Source organism: Eretmochelys imbricata, chromosome 9, assembly GCF_965152235.1.
Source record: "Eretmochelys imbricata isolate rEreImb1 chromosome 9, rEreImb1.hap1, whole genome shotgun sequence".
In the NCBI taxonomy this organism is placed as follows: Eukaryota; Metazoa; Chordata; order Testudines; family Cheloniidae; genus Eretmochelys; species Eretmochelys imbricata.
Window position 1 is genome coordinate 92,462,703 of NC_135580.1, and position 16,091 is coordinate 92,478,793.

Consider the following 16,091-nt stretch of genomic DNA (forward strand, 5'->3'; position numbering starts at 1 on the left):
ACCACTTATCTTGCCAGAAATGGCATCAGCAAAATTTAGCTCCACAATATTGAATCACTTCAGTTCTGCATAACGACTCAAATGAATTCTTTAAAAATTAAAAACAATGAAAACTCTCCTGCAAACAGTGCTTACCAGAACTCACAGTTATTGTATCCTGGGAGAGGAATGAGAAAATAGCTTAATGCAGAATAATTTATAGCTATAAAATGGGTTACATTTTCATAAAAATTTTATTTTACTGTTTTTTTTTAAATAATTCAATGCACTGGCAGTATAATTAACCCCTCTATGAGAGACACAAATGTACCAGTTCAACCAATATTATTTATATAGAGACATTGTGTTTAAAAACAACAAAAGTACATTTAAAATGTTTGTACATAAAGTATTACTGTTATTTAAGAAGGAACAAAATGTAAACAAAATGCATAATTGTGCAACACATTGGAAATACAAAGCAAAACAGGCAGGATACAATTTTATACATATAAAGCAAAAGAAATCAAACCTTTATAACTATACAACATTTCAGTAATTGCTTGACATTTTAACAGTTACCTTGGTCTGTACAAAACATCTTAACTTATACGTAAAACTTTACAAGAATAACATGCTTGTTGAGAACAAAGACACCTTGTGGAATTGCAGCGATTATGGATATGATATTTGCACACGCACAAAAAAGGCTAGTTCAAGGATAAATCAAAAGTAAGAATGCAAGCTAAAGGGGTATTTAGTAAATTACAATCTAATTTCAATGGCTAATTGAGAAGAACATCAAGGTAGAAGTTAAATCTGACTTTGGTAGGAAGGCCACGAGGTCTTCATGATGTCATAGTGGCCAGTAACCAGAACAGAAGGTATATAAATGTTCCTGACATTTTGGTTACTTCTACACATACAAAAAAAGCACCCAAAACAAACAAAAAACCCCAACAAACTCAAAAAACAAATTTGAGCTTTTTGTCACAATAGTCAGAGATGGAGGTGAGAAATCACAGATTTTTCTAGACTAATCCCAACACTAGCAGGTAAAAAACAAGACATGTAGAAAGAACAAACATCCCTTTAGTTTGCCATTATTACTTTTCCCATATGTTAGTCATCTTATTCGGTTTTTCAGCAACCAGAAAACTTAATCCGAACTGTACCATTTTAAAAACAATTGGGCGTGGGGTTTCTACAGCTAAAGTCAAAACACAAACCAAAAGATGGCTTGAAGGTAAAACAAAAATAACCAGATCTCTAAATCTGTTTTCAAACTTTGCAATGATATGTCCTAGGCCTCATGAACATTGATTTTTTTTTCTTAAAAGAGTATTTCAGATTCAGAAGAAGATATGCAATCCAGAGATGTCACGAAAATACACGAAGGAATAAAATATACAATAGTCTGTGGAATTACTGGGACTGTCAGTTTGGATAAAATGTACACCGAGTTTATGAGTGTCCTCACATGATATGGCTAAAATTAAACTCCTGACTGCATCCAAGTAACCTATTTAGGCCCTAATTCTGCCATCCTAATGATGAGCGGTAACTTAGTCTGCTTGTAGTTAGCTCCACTGATTTCATTGGAACTAACTGTGGATTAAGGTGCTCAGTGTAAGTAAGAATTGTAGAATTGCGCCCTTAATACATATTTTCAATGATTTTTAAATATACAAAATTTCATTTGGCTTAGAAAATACACTTCAACCCTCTGAAATGTCTTTGAGCAGGAGTAACAGATTCCATCTTTATACTGCAAGTATTTACGCAACATTTGAATGTATTTGCCATTTTTCTATGTAAGCTAATGCTCATGCCAGGAAATATTAAACTGAGGGGTAATGAAATTGCACCATGCCTTTTAGTTCAAAACAAAACAATCTGCAGGACTAGACTGCAGGCAGAAATTCACCTCCAATTCTTTTAGCAGGGATTATCTGATGCTTTAACTATTAGAAAACAGCTTGAGTATATATTTGTAGAGCTGCACTTAATTCACACAGCACAGGCTGTAAAACTATACAGGCCCCGTTCAGGCTGTGTAAATCAGCTCTGACATCAATGGAGCTACCTTGACGGAAGGCATCTGGGGATGTGGCTGATGACTTTCAGAAACCTACAATCGTTGTTCACGTTCTACGTAAAAATCAGCAGGGGAAGCGCAGAGTGAAAATTTAAACGACATCAGACAAAACACAGGACAGCACTAGCTATTGAGTTATTCTCAGTTCTGAGGGTACTTCTTCCAGGCTGTGTGGTCTAATGTGGCTTTACAAAGTACTCTAGATTTCGTTGCTTTGCAAAGTCCATTTCCTTATAGACAAAACAGGAATAGCTTCATTAGCATGGTCAATAAACAAGAAGTGCGATGATAAAGCTTTGGGAGTTCCCCTGCACAGAGATATGTTGGCCAAAAATTAAAAAAGGTTTGGGTTTATGGGCCAGAGCCTCAGCTGTGTATATTGGAATAGCTCCATTGAAATCAATAGAGTTGCACCAACCTACATCACATGAGGATCTTGTATTCTGGTTTTTCATGAACCATAGAAAGAGTTTGCTGTTGCCAGCTATTCAGTTAATTGAAAAATTCTGGAGTAAATGCATCCTGCCAGTAGGTCAAATCCCTGATGTTCTGCCTCACACTTATATCCCACTGAAGTCAAAGTTTTTTTACCTAAGTAGGGGCTGAGTACATTTATGGGCTGGTCACAGATCAAATCTGCTTACAGTTTCCCCAGCGTAGATCTTGAGTAACCAAACTGAACTCAGTGAGTCAGATCCGCCCTAAGATACAGTTACTTCCACTGAAGTAACTGATTTAACCTAGTTGAGGATCTGGCATAATGAGCCCAATGTTGATCTCAATCACTCCATTATTAAGGGTAAAATAAGAACAGAATTTGGACCAGAGAATTCCACTGAAGACATTTGAGTTGCTCTAGATTGCCACTGCTGTTGGTCAGAGCACCATTTGGCCCCCAGTATGTAATGTGGGATTTAGCCCTAAATTATAAGTAACATTTCCCTAAGTATTTTTTATAATGAAACTCATTTATGAGCCTGATGCTCTGATTGATACAGGTCTAAATCAGGAGTAACTCCATTTAGGTCAATGAAGTTACACCAGTGCAAAACTGTTGTTATTGAGAGTAGAATCAAGCCCAATATGGGGAGTAAAGCATTGTTGGAATTTGTTGGAATGGAATTTGCATATAGTGGAACTCACGTTCCAGTAGAGTAGAATTAAAGACCCAAACTGGTTCACACACAAATCCAGCTCATCTTGCTCATTAGTTAATATCATTGAAATTAATGGGACACAAGTGTAGATGTTCAGGCTCCGACTGGAGGCATAGCTCTGGAACCCCATGAGGCAGGAGGATCAAGTACCCTTGTGATCTGCAGCTGCTCCGTAGTCTGAGGGTAGGGTGGGGGTAGGGGCGGGACTTCTTCATCTACCTATGCCAGAGGTACCCAGGCCACAGACTGCTATGTGGGCTGGTTTCTGGGTCCCTGGAATCAGTCCTTGGTGAAGTTCTGTGGGGGAAAAAATGACCTTGCTACAAGAAAGGGACTGTAATGACAATATTAGTGCACTGTGTCATGGAGCCACACAGTAAGGCAGGTTAATTCATCAGACTGGGTTGAGGTGCACAAGGCCTTCTCATGACATAATATCACAGCCGACAGGTTTCATCAGGCGTATCAATAATAATAAATCCCTTTTCACAGATGTACAAACAGGTCAAATTCAGAAAGTCACACTCATGAAGTCATCCCTTCTTCAGTAGGTTTCCAATTTCATTAAACAGCGCTTCACATTTCTGCCATACATATTTCTACGTACCCTCTGATTCCAAGGACAAATTATCTTCATGGTACTTCTTATGAAGTATTTCTGACACAGTAAGGTTCTCATCTAACACCAGTTTTACTCTGTAACGCCTTTTGTTTGAAACGGCACTCATTTCTGCCAGTGTAAACCTACCGAGTCACATTGGTCTACATGCTGCGTGAGAGCCAAATCAGGCCCTTTGACTTCAATGGATTTAAACTGGTGTGAGATCAGAATCAGGCCTGCTGCTATCTGAAGACCGCCCCAAAAATACATCAAACGGCTTTGAAAAGTGCTAGCTGAAATAAAACTGTCAAGAGTAAAACTTAGAGATAGGCTGTGTAAAAGACCCCCAAAACATGACCACAACTGAACTTTAATCAGGGAAAAACATTGGTTGCTCATTAGGAAAGTTAAGATGGTGAGGACCATAATGATTGAGCACTTAGCCTATATATTATTAGACAATACAGAATGCCTGGATAGGATTTTGTGTCTATGGAGCTTCTTCTTATTTATTATTTGTATTATCATAGTGCCTGGGAACCTCAGTCATGGACCAGTACCCCAATTGTGCTAGACACTGCACAAAAACTGGCCAAAAAAACAGGTTTTCTGTTTTGGAAGTGTAGGAGGGTCAAGAAATGGACCTCTTCCAATCCTAACACGATTTATCTTATTTGCCTTTATAAAAATCACCTCTAGGGGGCGCACATTTGATCATTAAATGCTACATAAAGTAAAACTTGCAAATGAGGCAAGGAGCATAAGGATGGTGGAGTGGCCCTTATTTTTAAACTTTCTTGCGATCTTTCCTTCTCCAGAATTCCCACTGAAATACAATAAAATCAGGTAGACTTGCTAGCAATTCAAAGGCCCTTTCATGTGCTATACCAACACCTCAGCGGGTGGGGTCTGCACAGCTGGATGATACGCACACAATATGTTTAATATGCAATATTATGGGTGTATTGAGACTTTTTTTGCCTTCCTCAGAAGTATCAGACACTGGTCACTGATGGAGGAAGGATACTGGATGGCCTGGTGGTCTGAGCAAGCGTGGCAAATACTCCCTATGGTATGCTGATGGAATATGCATATAAGACCTGATCCTTCACCATGAAAGTCAATGAGAGCTTTGCCATTGATTTCCATGAAGACAGGATCAAGCCTGTGCAGATGCCATTGCTTTCTACTGTATTTCAGTTTGCTTGGGACAAGAGAATGGGGCACATTATCTGACTGGGGGTAAGGGCCCTTTTCTACAGAGGGACACATTAATGTCCCCGCTACCACATAAAAGTAATGCTTCATCAAGGAAGCTCACTGCTCACTTCCTTGTAACCGAACTTTTCTTACATCTCCAAACAGTTATTAAAGGTCCCATTGTTGCCACTGAGCCTTTCAGCCTTTTAAGCTTTCTTTCCCTGACATAATAATTTGTTTAAAAAAACAGAATTAAATACCCACAAAAACAACATGACAAAAATATGTCCTTCAAAGTAGCTAAAAGTTGGTCAAAAAGTTTTCAGGGAGGAATATCCTAAAAATCTTTGAATTTAGAAGCACCCCAGAAATTAATTTTAGCTAAAGGTTCAGAGTTAACATCTTATATACTAACCTAGGATGTGGATCATTTTGTTTCATAAGAAGGAACCAAAGTCCTTGACCTTGAGACTTTTTAAAGACAACAGACCTCCCCTATCTTCCCAGTGAGGTCACCTATAAATAAAACAATCAGTATTTACACACTGAGCCTATTAAGTGACCAAGAATCCAAAGGTCATGCAACAGCAAGAAGAGGGCCAAATTCAACTCTGAGAAACATGCTGGGAAGGATGCCACCAAATGCTCCCAATAAAATAACAAGCTCAACTGGAAAAAAATAAAAATCCAGATTAAAAAAAAATTATTTAAATAAGCAAAGCTAAAGAAGTGTGAACAATGGACCAAATCCTGCAATTTGTATTCGGGTCCAAACTTTCCCTACTCGCAAAGGAAGTTTTCTTGAGTGAGAAGTGCCCTAGGAAAAGCTAGCCCTATACTTCAGGCGAGCAACTGATGCGACCATATGAGGCATATGGTAGCATTCCTAAACTTTCCCCTCAAGAGCATCCACTACTATGGACCTCAGTTCCTTAATGAACATCATGTGTCTGGGAAATACATACTGTTCTCAGAGTAGGCACAAGGCCATACCCACCATTTAAGACCAATGAAGCCCACCACAAGGTGTGTAAGCACCTTGCTTGAGCACTTTGGACTTTGCTGCACCGTCATTTTGCACTGACGGATCCCCGATATTTTAGACTTTAGTCCTTAGCCTGTGTGTTCCCTTTACCATAGTGCTATGCATATTGATCTAAACATCACTTAACATGCCACCTCTTGCAATGTTTGGTGTCTTTCTGAAAACCCAGCTGCAGGTATCAGGAACCTGCATGAGCATTCCAGCTTTCATTAAAAAAAAAAAAAGGATATTTCTAGTTCTCATGGTTATGGAGGGACGCTTGAAAACATGACTTGAGTGTTGCTTAAAGACTCAGAAATGATAAGACAAATAAAAGGAACACAAAATATGCTATGAAAAAAGCCTCATGATTTTGAAGACAGCCTCATAATTTTGGGGGCCTCTCTCACGATCTCTGACAGGGTGACAGAGAAAAAGCCCAGGCAGATACATTATCCCCTCATACATCAAAACTCTTCCCCTTCAAAACAAGCAAACAATTTCATTCAATGAAATCTACTTGAAATGATAATTTAAAGAGTACAATTACTCCATGAAGATGCCATGTTGGCATTTGAAAGGTGATGAATATAGTGCCTGTAAAAGTGCAATAATCCTTAATAACTAACCCAAAAGAAGCATCATCCCCAGGGATAAGAAGGTAATTCACTCTCCATGTTTAATTTGTTTCTAAGCTGCTTTTGAAACAAGACTGCTAAATAGTATGTTGGCTTGTGATCCTAGGCTTGACTGCTGGACTTCTTATAATTGTGCCATTGATTCAACATACATTTCAAACTAAGTCACAGGAGGCAAAATCAGGTTGGCTAATTCTCTAAGCTGTCTAGGTAAAGGAGATGTGAATGTATGTTAAATTTTGAGATAGGCGTCTGTTTACTACAAGCAACAGGGGAAAGATAATACCCTGACTCAGAGAGGGTAGCTGACTCTTTGAACAGTCATGTCTCTGAAGATTGTATTTCAAGATATATATATAGCCTTCGTAAATCCATGGCAGGCTAGGATTTCAGTCTACGTTAAAATAATAAGAGAGAACAATGTTCTTCATTAGGCTGAATAGTTAGTCAATCCAATAGGAGAGGCCTTACAAAGAGAATGGAAAACGTAGGTCACAACCAACCCATCAATACTTCAGTTCAGTTATCAGAAACACCGACGCTCATCTGTTAAATAAAAAGCTGCGTGTTTGAAAATCACCCTCTTTTTATGGTTATGAAGGGTTCTTGATATCCTGGTTTTATTCATTAGAGAAAGGAGCCAGAATCAGTATGATAAGTTCTTTTGGATTCATGTTTCAGCCATGTTACCTGAACCCCTCAAAGAACAGATAAGGGTACATTGATTATTTTCGGAACAGGAATGTAAAACTAATCCAGGATGTGCATGTTCTGTCCTTTATAGACTACCCCATCAGCATGATTTATCTATGGTATACTTCCCACACTGGCTACATTTACAAGACCTCGTTGTGGAACAAAATATTATGATTTATAGAATTTTTAAAGGTATTTATTAATAGGAGCTAATACACAATTGTTTAAAAAGATAAGTTTATCTTAAAATATGGATTGGGCGCAATCCTTATTGGAAACGTGTAAGACCTGTTTTAAAAACCTAGCAGTCTGAACCTTTTAAATGCAAATTTGTCCTATTTATCTGGTCACAATCCAGTTAGTAGAATTCAATATCTTGCCCGATTAAAGGATATACAGGCTTATATATCAAAAGGAAATTACAATTAAATAATGTCTGGATGATACTTAATACACGTCATGTTATTTCAGTGAGATGTGACCCAGAATGATATTTACATTGCCAGGAGGGGTTTTTTTTTGTTTATATAAATGAAATTTACAGTTTGATAAGGTGTGCCAGCATTACATCAAGAATGATATGAGGCCATTTAAAGTCTTGTAAATTACCGATATAAATTCATTTTGTTTTGTTTCATGCACAATTGCTTCCTGCAGGGCTGCCACAAGACCAACGCAGCTTATAAGGAAAAAAAAAAGGAACGAGTGAATGAAATGGTCTAATTTATTCAAGATTGCTTTGAAATTTTCTCTGAATTGTCTCATGATTATGCATGCGTTAAAGGAATGGTCAAAATATGACAGCATGGGTAAATAAAAATGGAACTTGGAAAATGGGTAATTTGGAGAATTGGGAGACTGAAGTATTCATGGCCATTATGAAGCAAATATGTTGCTTTTGGGTAAATCTAGTGATTGCCTTTAATTTGTCATTGTTTTCAAGAAAGTAAGATAATACTGTCTGCTTCTAATGCTTGGAAATCAACAAAACAGGTGTAAATTAATGCCCCAGGGTGTTGGAAGTGCCTCAGCAGCAGCCAGTTAAATTGCTAGCGAATCTCATCAAGAATCCATACTTTCACATACAATATCAATGTTTATAATGTAGCACTCCTGTTAACACATGCTGTCACTGAGTCGCTATGCAAGAGGAGATTGTTTGACAAGAAAAATCATGGAGGAATATTTGCTTGAGACCAAACAGTAGGACAGAAAGTTCACCGATTGAGTATATGAATGGTAGCTAAGACTATGAAAGCCAACGTTTTGAAATTGCCTAATCAACTGCCTTGTTCTGCCCACTTAAACTGGTAAGCCAACAATAAAGAGAAAAGAATATCAAAACCTCATTGCGTAGTGTGGCATCTTTCTTTAATCATTCCTCCCAATCTTTTATCTCTTGACACCTTTGGTGATTTTACGCTACATACCTATAAGATGTTCAGAGCCCTTTTTTAGAGACCAGGCCTATATAAAGTAGGAAATCTTAGCAATAAACAGTTGCAGGTAATGATGCCAGAACTAAGCAGTGAACAGCTTGGCTTGGGTTCAGAGGACAATTCTGAGTGAATGGCTATAACTTCTACTAATTTATTTCAGAAGAGAATTTTCATATATACCCTCATATATTTAAGACGTTTTGTACTATTTCTCAGGAATCCATATCTTCTCAAAGTGCTTTTTTTATTTTCACTCGAAGGCAGTGTCGACTTAAAACAATACTGCAGGGAATGTACCGTTCCATAAAGCACATAAGGATAGCAGGATCCAGGAGACGCAAGGCATAGAAATTGTCAAAAATGATTAGATGGTACAACACATACTGCTCTTGAGTCGTAAGTTCCATTTATGGTGACTTCTACTTCCAATAGATAAGATATCAAAAAAGGCAATAAAAATGAAGTTACATGAATCAAGTTCCAGAAATGAGTGGCGTTCCACCAGTGATCGTCTGTGCGCTGGCAGAGGTAGGACAATGGGGATGTTATGAAGAGGGCAGCAGTCACTACAACAAATGTGCCTCCATGCGGAGCCAGTGAAGTCCTTGTCGAACGTAACGGACCAGACTGGTCATACTGCTGTGTTGTGTTAATGGTCCCATGACTGAGTCCAGGTCTACAAAGAACTCTGCAACACAGGAAATGGAGTCATTGTTTCAGGTAACTGTGCAGAAATACATTAATTAAGATTATTTCACGCTCAGTGGTTATGAAGCAACTAGTGAGTTCTCAGAAGCTCATGAGCCTGCAGACCTAGCATACATGAATGACTCTTGATAAGATATCTCAGGACTGTATTAATGTGATTCATAGACTCACAGATTTTAACGCCAGAAGGAACCACCCTGATGACTTAGCAAACTAAGTCCTTCTCTATAACACAGACCCCAAAGCACCGCACCCAGTCATTTCCGCAGCAAGCCCATTATGGCGGCTTGGACTGTAGAAGATTTTTTAGAAAGATAACCATTCTGGTCTTCAAGACTGCAAGTGATGGAGAATCCACCATGTCCCTAGGCAAGCTTTTCTAGTGGTTAATTACCCACACTGCTCAGTGATATATATAGTATATATATATATATATATATATAGTATATATATAGTATCTCACAAACCTTCCTACATTGTATATATGGAAAAAAATATATGGTATGACGTAAGTAAAAAGACTTCCCCTTATACTACTACTTGGGGTCAAACTGTGATGTTGGAGTTGAATATCCACCCCTTTGAATATTATAATGATACAGAATTGACATAAAGGAAACAATGTATTCAGAAAACTGGCTTGTGTTGCCAACAGTTATAAACGGGCCATTATATGTCGCATAATGAATATAAACCACATAACAAACGTACATTGTGATACAAAATCTGTCTTGCTGAAATTATTGTATTGTAAACTATCTGTCTTTCTCTGAAATATATTACATTTCTATATTGTTTTCAGTTGAAGACCTCAAAATCTTTTACAAACTGCTACAGAAACTACAGTAGATACTGTGCTTGCTGACAAAATGCAGCCACCTCTGGAGTGAAACTGTGGCAGCTTCTTAACACTACATAGAGCTTATATGGCAGGAGCTGAAGAATAGTGAATGCAATTGAAACTGCAAGTTGAAACTTTAAACAGGCAGAATATCCAAGATGGAAACTGGCTAGAATATTACTACAGTGTTTACTAGTGGTCGTGTTTTGACTCGGTTGGTCTTGATTTTCTGCTGTGTGTGCCAGGTTCTCAGTTGTTGCTTGCATGACTGAAACAGCTGGGAATGAGCAGTGATTCTCTTATAGTACCTTCACCTAGTCACCAGAAGCTACTCTTGAAATGATAGAGGCTCCTTTTCTGCAACTCACAACAACCTCTGTTGGATCTGTTCCCTCCTTGCAGCTTCTGGTGTTGTGGCAGCAGGAGGAGCCGAGAGAGAGAGAGAGGTAGAGACACGCCTTGCAGTCTCAGCCACCCACTAGCCCTGATCATCTTCAGCAACTTCAGGCCCTCATAATAGGTGAGTTTGGGGAGCATGGCAACGAGGAAATGGAAACACCTGAGGGTGAAAGAGCTCCCGGCATTGAGACGCTGCCCTGAGAAGGGGAATGAAAGCAAAATATCCCACAAAGAGCTGGGCTGCTATCCTCGATCCCTACTCCATGAAAACGTCAAATTTAGGAGTGGGCCTACAGGCCATCTCTAATCACATCAGGGGGTGAAGGAAAGAGTAGAACGCTGTGATGTTCCTCACCCCACAAAGAGAACAAGTCTATAGGAGCTTTGAGATTGACTTCAATGGGCAGGATTTCACCCCATGTTCTCCCACCCCGTTGTCTGTCTCATCTATTCAGACTGTAAACTCATAGGGCAGTAGCTGTCTTTCAGAGTATGATCCTGTCTGAAATCCTAGATATGTAGTTGGGCTGGAGGTGGTTACTCTTCTATTATTAGCACGCTGGCTGGTTCAGAGTTGGTGTGAGTATGACCCACACTGGAAATCACACCACCAGCTTCAGCATACACATACCCTCAGTGTGTTGTGTTTACCATGCCTAGCATAATCAGTAACTACCATAATGCCAATGGTAACTAATAATCACAATAAAAAGTGGTCAAGACCCTTTGGTATCAGCTCATCTAAAACAGAGTGATTCCCTCAGCACCGTGCCATCTATCCCCAACACTAGGGTTCTGAAGGATGGATGTCAGCTACTGCATCACCATAGTACTGTTTCCAGCATCTGAGGGCTTCTTGGAGGTCTTCTGTCCGTGTATTGACCCAGTCTGATCCTGATCACCTAAGCAAATGAACTCCCACAGAAAAATGATAACAGACAAAAACACGCTATCACCCATGGGCAAGCACTTCTCATAAATCGATCACTCCATACCTGACCTTTCAATACTTGTCCTCAAGGGAAACCTGCACAACACCTTCAAAAGCTGAGCCCGGGTACTTAAATTCATTACTCTGCTCGACACTAAAACCATGGACTCCACAGACACTCGCTGGTTTTATGGCTCATTACAACAGTTGGGAACAAATACCACTGCCTGTTAACCCTTAATTGCCCACTTCATTTTAAGTGGGCTCCTGCAGCATGTGTGACCCCCTTATGCTTAACAATCTAATTTTCAATTGCCCACTTCATTGGAAGTGGTTTCCCACAACATGTGTTAACTCCTTATGCTTAACAATCTGTCCCAGCTAGTATTTCGCTCAGACACTCTGTTTCCTTTCCCTGGACCTGAAGAAGAGGTCTGTGAAGCTCGAAAGTTTGTCCCTTCCACCGACAGAAGTTAGTCCAATAAAATATATTACTTTATCTACCTTGTCTGTCTCATATCCTGGGACCAACATGGCTACAACAACACTACAAACAACTGAATCACCTGGTGAGATAAGACTGTATCACAGAACAAAGCAGTATGGCTGGAGGTAAGCATAAAAAAATCTTAGGGATATCACCAGGTATGTAAAGAAATGGCAACTAGCAGGTACTTTAATCTTCCTTCCTGTGTCTTTTTCCCACCAAGTGAAATCAACAGAATTACGAGTGAAAAAATCCAGAGTCTTGCCAACGTTCCAGTGATCTGCACGATTGTATATTCAAATAAATAATAATTTCTTTAAATGTCAAAACTAATTTCAGTTTCCCAATCTGAAAACACGTATCTAGCATGCTACAAGCCGAAGCAACTAATTAAACCTATATGAAAGAACATTAGACTGAAATTTACTGGATCAAACAGGCCTAAATTGCTATAGATGTGATAGGTTTCTCCTTGAGGGAAAAATGATGCAATGTGTATTAAAACAGCCCTGATTCCATAATACTCAAGTAAGGGTATGTCTACGCTGAAAAGGGGAACATGTAGTCCAGCTAGGGAGCCTGTCCCACAGAGGAGAATGGAAATATGAAACACCTGAACTACACCTCCCATAAAGCACGTTGGGGGCACTTCCAACTGGAAATATTTCAGATTTTGACTGTTCACCAAAAATTTGAAATTTTCTGCAGGGAAAACAAAACAACCAGCCAACCAACCAACAAAACATGTTTTGATCAGCTCTAACAATAACTTTTGTACAAAGCTTTGAGATCTACAAATGAAAACCACTAATAACTATTACTATTGAAGCTAATTTTCATGAAATTGTTATTTCTCATGTTGAAATATTTTAATTATTTGCCCGTCAAAGACATTTTGTCATGCAATATATTGAAAACCTGTAGATTTCAACAAAAGTGGCTATAGTAGAAATCCTTATATTAGCATTATCTTTTATTTCTACCCAATTTTTCAAATTTTAGTATAACAGTGTTCAAGTATGCATTTTTAAGCTAATATTTAACTAGAAAATATGTCTCTCTGCCCAGAATGCAAAAGAGGACACCATATGAAGTGCTGTAAACTTCATTTTTCCCTTCAATGGCTTCTCATACCAAAATGAAATGAAACAGCAACACAAGCTATGTGTCCACTGCAGACTGAAAAAAGGAAAGAAAAGGAAAGAAATTTAAGACTAGGGGCTCAATCCTCTAAATCCTGCTCATGTGAGAAACCCTTACTGATGCAACTAGTTCTACTAAAGTCAATGGGTCTACTCGTATGAATAGGGATTACTCTCATAAGGCATTTGTAGGACCAGGCTCATTTGAACAGAAATCAAAATGAGAACAAAGAAGAGAGTAGGGCATAAAGATGCAGAATGAGATTCAGCAGCTTCTTCCCCATCCAGCTCGGGGACTGATAACATTTGCTGGGTACATTTTCTGTCTGCTGGCTGAATGCCCGAGCTATTTTGATTCAATATCAAGCAGAACATTTAACAACTCCACAACACACAGAGCTAATTACATGATTATTGTCATCTCATTCTCCTATCTGAACACCCTTCTGCATTGCCACTGATAAAATTCTGCAGCACATTTGAAAAGGAATTACTTCAGCATGTTTTGAAAATGGATGCAACTACAGAAAAAAATCCCAAATGATTGCACTGCTAGCAAATTTACTAATGTATATTAACACCGGAAATGGTGGGGAGGCCTGGACATGTACTTTAGTATTGTCCCTGGTTCTAGTTATCATTCAAAGGTAGAACACTTTAAGACCTGACCCTGCTCCCACTAAAGTCAGTGGAAATTTGCCATTGACTTTAATGGGAGCAACATCAAGCTGCAGGCATCTATATAAGATTTTATTCTGCTCTAACGTGATGAGCAAATTATGAACAGAACATTGCCCAGTTAGGCCCTGTTCCTGCACTAATGAAGTCTAGGGGTACGTTGCCATTTATTTCAGTAGGAACAGGGTGGGACCTGAATGATGGTCTATGGCTTGTCCCTAGTGAGCCAAATTGAACCTTTAGTTACATCCCCTTCCAACTTCATTGAAGTCACTGTAAACCAGCCATGAACTGCTTGCCAACACTGCTCTGAGTCAACCATGGTAAAGACTTATGCTTGATCTGAATAAATTAACTGAATCACAGACTGATGCATCCGATGAAGTGAGCTGTAGCTCACGAAAGCTTATGCTCAAATAAATTGGTTAGTCTCTAAGGTGCCACAAGTACTCCTTTTCTTTTTGCAAAGACTGATCTTAGGAAAACCAAGGTCATGGTTTCTAACAAACATGTCATAATCAGGCTCACAGGGGAACAAATAGAACATCTACGGTTCACTTATTATCCTAACTAACATGTGAGTCATCTTTACTGGATGACGACAGCAATATGAAAAGAGCCTCAGTACTCTGCGAGAGGCTGAAATGGGGAACGTATTCACCGACTCAGAAGCAGGCATCACTCGGGGCACAATCTTTGTTCAAAAAAAAAAAAAAAAAAGGAGGACTTGTGGCACCTTAGAGACTAACACATTTATTTGAGCATAAGCTTTCGTGAGCTACAGCTCACTTCATTGGATGCATTCAATGACTGTAGCTCACGAAAGCTTATGCTCAAATAAATGTGTTAGTCTCTAAGATGCCACAAGTCCTCCTTTGCTTTTTGCGGATACAGACTAACATGGTTGCTACTCTGAAACCAATCTTTGTTCAGTTATTTGCCAGCTGCTCTTATAACCCACTGTTCAGTGTGTGTTACACGGCCCCCTGCTGTGCTTGATATATAGATGATATGAGTTGGCTACTATCCCCAACAAGGGGACTTGGCCCATTTGCTCAAACTGAAGAGGCTTATTCTCTGAGCTCAGGAGGTCCTGGGTTCAATCCCCAATGATAACTAAAATAATAATTGCATTTCAGCTACCAAAATAGCAAAAGGAAGAAACTGAACAAGTCACCTTTGTTCTCCTTAGTCAGTTTGTCGGCCATGTCCCAGTGCTCATAGCTCCGCAAGACGTTGTTGGTGATGTTTACATGGCTGGCAGCCATATGGTGGATGCGCTGGGGGATGGTGATGGTTCCTGCTGACGAGGACCCAGCCGTGCCTGCACTGCTCCCTACAGAACTGACTGGAGATGGACTGAGAGACATGGGGGATGGAGTCTCTGTGCTCCTGGAAAAAAGAAAGGAGAATTGTTCTCATGCACACACTTCATTTAAAATCACTTCATTTTAGGGTGACCAGATAGCAAGTGTGAAAAATCAGGACACGGTGTGGGAGGTACTAGGCATCTACATAAGACAAAGCTCCAAACATCAGGACTATCCCTATAAAATCGGGACATCTGGTCACCCTGCTTCATTTCTCTCCCCAGCAGACTTGGAACCTTAACATCAAATCTAGACCCAGTCCAGAGGAGATGTTCAGTGATGATCTCCTGCTTTACAAGAGAGGAGAGGTTTATAAACTGGGACTGACTGAAATTAAAAAAGGGCTTTAATTCCCCCCACAAATGAACCTGTTATTTAAAAAAAAACCTCTGACAAATACAGCAATCTTTCAGAGAAAGAAGTATCTCATAGCTGTAATGATTTTTCTACTAGCTGCCAGAAGCTGCTATTGGCAGTTAGAAAACACTCAGTGTATAATATTGGTTTATTATTATCAAAGAATTCCGTGGAAACCACAATGACAATTTGCTACAAATACAGTCACCACAATAAGCAAAGTGCAATTCTTAAAAGCACCCCGCAGAGCAGTATTAGGCACTCAGGGTACTGTACAATTATGAATATCTCTATAGGGTTCTTTAAGGCTTGCTATGAAGATTTGTTTCTAATTGCCAGCCGTTCA

At 39.2% G+C, this 16,091-nt stretch overlaps 1 protein-coding gene across 3 annotated transcripts in view; it reads right to left on the bottom strand.

Moving 5' to 3' along the window:
• Positions 1–219: 219 nt before the first annotated feature.
• AFF2 (ALF transcription elongation factor 2) overlaps positions 220–16,091 on the bottom strand; it is a 410,708-nt gene continuing 394,836 nt past the window's right edge. For all 3 annotated transcript variants that reach the window (XM_077825719.1, XM_077825718.1, XM_077825720.1), the window contains exons 20-21: positions 15,196–15,410; positions 220–9,520 (exon numbers count right to left, since the gene is read on the bottom strand). In XM_077825719.1, coding sequence (XP_077681845.1) covers positions 9,399–9,520; positions 15,196–15,410 — 337 coding nt within the window. In that variant the 3' untranslated portion in view covers positions 220–9,398. The remainder of the gene's footprint in view (positions 9,521–15,195; positions 15,411–16,091) is intronic.